This window comes from Styela clava, chromosome 5 (genome assembly GCF_964204865.1).
Source record: "Styela clava chromosome 5, kaStyClav1.hap1.2, whole genome shotgun sequence".
In the NCBI taxonomy this organism is placed as follows: domain Eukaryota; kingdom Metazoa; phylum Chordata; class Ascidiacea; order Stolidobranchia; family Styelidae; genus Styela; species Styela clava.
The window spans coordinates 2,920,908-2,925,711 of record NC_135254.1 but is presented as its reverse complement, the minus strand read 5'-3'; the positions used below and the strand labels follow the sequence as shown (position 1 = coordinate 2,925,711).

The 4,804-nt window shown below is 35.0% G+C and overlaps 1 protein-coding gene across 1 annotated transcript; it reads right to left on the bottom strand.

The window, feature by feature from the left end:
- Nucleotides 1–3,238: 3,238 nt before the first annotated feature.
- Nucleotides 3,239–4,325, bottom strand: LOC144422812 (uncharacterized). Its single transcript, XM_078112660.1, has one exon. It carries the CDS (start codon nt 4,259–4,261, stop codon nt 3,239–3,241), a length of 1,023 nt encoding a protein of 340 aa, XP_077968786.1. The 5' UTR covers nt 4,262–4,325.
- Between the last annotated feature and the right edge of the window lie 479 nt (nt 4,326–4,804).

The window sequence follows — 4,804 nt, the reverse complement described above, 5'->3', positions numbered from 1 at the left end:
CACATTATTCTCTAAAGTTGGAATTGAATTATGACTGGAGAGAAGGCCGGTGTCGTCGGCGAATAATTTCGTTAATAAGTTTGAGCAGTTGGTGAGATAATTGATATATGTTAAGAAAAGGATTGGACCTAAACATGATCCTTGTGGGACGCCACAAACTATTGGTAAAGTCTCAGATGTTACTTCACCAATTTTTACAAATTGTACTCGGTTTGTTAGGTAGCTCTTTAAAAGTGATTGGGCGGGTTCACGAAATCCATAATTAAATAGTTTATGAAGCAAAATTTTGTGGTCAACTGTATCAAACGCTTTCTTTAAATCAATGAAAACAGAACAAACAATCTCATTATTTTCTAATTTGTCATAGATGTATGACATCATGTCTAAAATAGCATGGTTAGTTGAGTGGTTGTCCCTAAATCCAAATTGAGACTTATTAATTATATTATGTTTAGTAATAAATTTTACCATTCTTTCGTATATTAGTTTTTCAAAAAGCATGTTTAAACAAGAAAGGATAGAAATCGGTCTGTAGTTAGATATTAATTTATTATCACCAGATTTGAAAATCGGTGTTACTCGAGCAATTTTGAAAACTGAAGGGTACATACCCAACTGTATTGACGCATTGAACAAAATCATAAGGGCCGGCGATATTATGTCTACAATATGCTGAAGGAAACATGATGGAATGTTATCAGGACCAACAGCTTTGCCCTTTTTCAGGCTTAAAATACCACATATAATTTCAGAGAGTGAAACAGGCTGAAGAAATATGGTTTGTGAGATCTTCAGATGTAAATATTTTTTGTAATCCGAAACATCATTAAATTCACTGGCTAATTTTGGACCGATGTTAGTGAAATAGCTGTTGAACTCATTTGCTATCAGCAATTTGTCAGAAGAAATAATTTTATTTTGTAACATAATTTCTGTAATAGTATTCTGTTTGTCATTCTTAACATTTACTATTTCTTTGATTGTTCTCCATGTTTGCTTTATATTGTTTCGGTTTTGCTTTAGCGTATTATGATAATAAAGTTGTTTAGCTTTGTTTATTATTCCTTTCAGTTTGTTGCAATACCTCTTGTACAAATGCTGCTGTGACATGTTACCTTTCAAATAGTACTTATTGCGCATTTTATTTTTATTTTTGATTGACACTCGAATACCCTTGCTTAACCAGGGTTTTTTCTTAATTTTCAGGTCTTTTCTAGATAGCATTTTCATAGGGGCATGTTTGTCAATAAGATTTTTGATTTTGAAGATAAAATCATCACATAATGCATCAAAGTTTTCCCTATTGGGTACTATTGTAGAAGACCAGCTGGTGAAGATTGAATCAGCATCCTCTCGGAAATTGTCGATGCGAAACTGTTTCATGTCTCGTTTGTATCGAGGTTCGTTACGACTGTTGAGAGATATGTCGGAAATAGAACACAAAACTGGAAAGTGGTCGGTTATCGAGCAGGATATGACATAAGCATGGATTTTTTTATGTATGATGATGGTGTATACATGATCAATTAATGTGCAAGATGAACTTGAGACTCTGGTAGGTTTTGTGATGATCTGCACCGTGCAATATGAAGATATCATATCCATGTATTCAGATATGGATTTGTTCAAGGAATGTTTCAAGAGGTTTATGTTGAAATCTCCAAGCAAAATGAATTGTTTGGTCGATATTCTTTCAAGAACAGCAGAAAGAGCACTTGTGAAGGTTGGAATATCATTTCGTGGATGTTTGTATAGAATGCAAATAATGAGTGTTTTGACTGTTTTATGGTTATCCGAGTTATTTAACTCTATCCAGAGGTCTTCGCAATCTGGATGATTCAATTTTATATCATGGATAATCTTGAATTTAAAGTTGCTTCGGATATAGCATCCTACCCCTCCAGCATTTGTATCAGAGGGTTGATGAATGAAGTTATAAACCAGGATTCCGTTCCGACCGTCGTCGGGTGCGGACGTGTCAGCTTGAAAAGACTAGTGAATGCCACGCGTTGTATATTTCGGTATCTGTAATCTGTATCGCGCAATATCAACATGAGCAAAGCCCATCTACTAAAATTAAAGAAGTTTATGGATAAAAGATTGGATTTAAAGGTAAATGGTGGACGATCCTTTTATGAATCTAGTCGTGTATGATGAAACAGAGCATAGAAAAGATGGGATCACTGCACCTGTTGGAATGGTTGAATGGTGGTCGTTCGTGGAAATTCGATATTAATGTTGGAAGCATTGGAACGGATACAATGATTTTAAAGTGAACTAACCGAAAACGACAAAAGAACCCAATACCCCAATTCATGATTTGTGCATAGACTGCTATGGAACATTCAATCCATTTAGCAAGCTTGTTTTTTAGTAAAAAAAAATTGTCACTGTGTTATTTTTGCAATATAATTGAAGTAGGCCCACAACATCATCATTTTTTTGTCAGCGAGTGTTCTTTAATCCATATATCTGTATAGGAAAAGCACATACACGTCTCACATTTTAATTTGAATTTATAAGATATTGCCCGATGTCACATCGTGTTTTTGTTTTATTGTGTTTTGCCTGTTTTTGGGGGGACGGGCACGTACTTGTACGTATTTAACTTTTTTATTAAGTTATGCCCGTCCTCCAGGTCCTCTGTATTTTGTTTGTCCCTTTGTTGTTGTTTTGTGTTTTGTTTGTATCAGAGTGACCGAATAAAATTGATTGATTGATTGAATGTTGATTTTTGCCAAGGGGTTGTGTTTCAACTTGGTCTCACTGATTCCAATGATATGAGGTGGGTGTTGGAATTCAGACAGAAGATTTATCAAATAATCGAAATTTCTCTGGATTGACCGAATATTCATATGGAAAATAGAGAGATTACTAGGATTGGAAATAGTCGATATTTCTTCTATTTCAAGAGTATCACATGAGAAGTTTGTCATGGAGTTGAAATTAAATAATATGGGGTCATTTTCTAGACATGGTTGTTGAGAGCCAATTGAATTGGAAAACAAAGCCTCATTTGAATGTTGCATTGACAATTGAGTTCGAGTACAAGATGGACAGGTATTCGAGATGCAATATATATTCCCTTCAGAGGTTGCACAATCATTATGAAAAGGTTTCAAACAGAAGGCACAGCAAAAATAAGATTCATTTGCTCTACAAAGTCTATTACATATGGTACATTGGTTGCCCCATGACATTATAATAAGAGTTTCAATAAAAAAAATTAGGTGTGACTCTATTTAATTAAATTCAGGTCACCTTCATTCTTGATGAGTATTGGTCTGAAAAAGTCATTTTTCTTGACTAGGATCCTCCCACTCGATGTCCAAATGCTTGAGTAGCCACATTCGTTTTTCTTTTCTCTCGCTTGATACAATAGATCTCTTGTGTAATCCGTTAAATTTTCTACTATAAACATGTTGGTAGGGTATCCAGAGTCTTTTGGAATAAGCTTCAAGTTTCTTCTATTTTTCATTATTTGGCTGATAACCCTTCTGTTAGAAAATTTGATTATTAAAGGGGGTGGTCTTTCAGTTTTTGTGTTTGGCTGAGTCGATTGGTTTTTGTATCTTGTGTTGAGCCTGTGTGAATTAACTATATCTGTTTCTTTAATGTCAACTTGAATAAAAGAGCAAATTCTTGTGATTACTGCATCAGTGTTTTCTTTTGTTGTAACAGGGACTCCATGGAATTCCAGATTTTGGAGTCTAGAGCGCCTTTCTTGATCATGCTGGCGTTCCGCATAATACTGCAGGTCGTCCTCAAGCTCATCAATACGCTCTTCCAGGCTTTTTATCCGTTTTTGATTAGAGGATGTAGAATCTTTTAATTTATCAAGACTTTCTAAAATTGAGTCAAATTTGTTTGACTGGAATTCCTGAATTTTTTTGATTTCAGATATGTCATTCTGTATTTCAGCAACAGATTCAAGTTTTCCAAAGATTTTTTGGAGAGAAGCCTCGACTGACATAAGTGACTCCTGTATATAGGAAATATTACCATCACCAGGTGTTGATTGGTTTGAGAGATCAAATTTGTCATTAAGGAATTGCTCTATCATAGTAGGCAGCTGCACTTTGATTGCATTGAATATTGAGGAATGGAGTACAGGCAGAAGTGAGCTTGAGTCGATTAACCCCTTGGATGTCGATGGTGACGAATCTGACATGCTTACAATTGCCGTTTTTGCTTGTTCAGTTGGACTATTCCTCTTTGAAGATTGCTTCTTTTCATGATTTCCTTTTTTGTTTTCACTCATGGTGTTGTTAGAGCAGGATGTATTATATTATCTATATTAGATTAACTCTAGTTTTAAATCTTAATCAAACAGCGAATATAATAAATATAATCATATAATAAATGATCGAAAATGAAGTGTGACCTAAGGGTATATAAGCCTTCAAAATTTTAAATGACTGTCACAGTCTTTCGCGACCCCTTATCTATTGTTAAGAATCTCTCACTTGTATGAATTCTTATGTGTATAATCACATTTCTTACGATTGTCATTATAAACTCGTTTAATGAGCCTATAATGTTCAGTCCTCGCGCCCTGCTTAAAATTTAACTTCTGATCTGTGTGATAAAATGAGATTCATCGGTCATCCATTCGATTTTTAACATTCTAAAAATATGTGCGGCCCGCCAATGACTTGCAACCTTTAATTTTGGCCCGCGTGCGACAAAAGGTTGCCGACCCCTGCTGTAAGTGTTCATTTTGAACCAGTTCTTTAGTGGCTGCTTATAGCGCTGAGTTTTGTTCAGTGCGATCATAGTCTGCTCCAAATTGGCCCACTTAAAA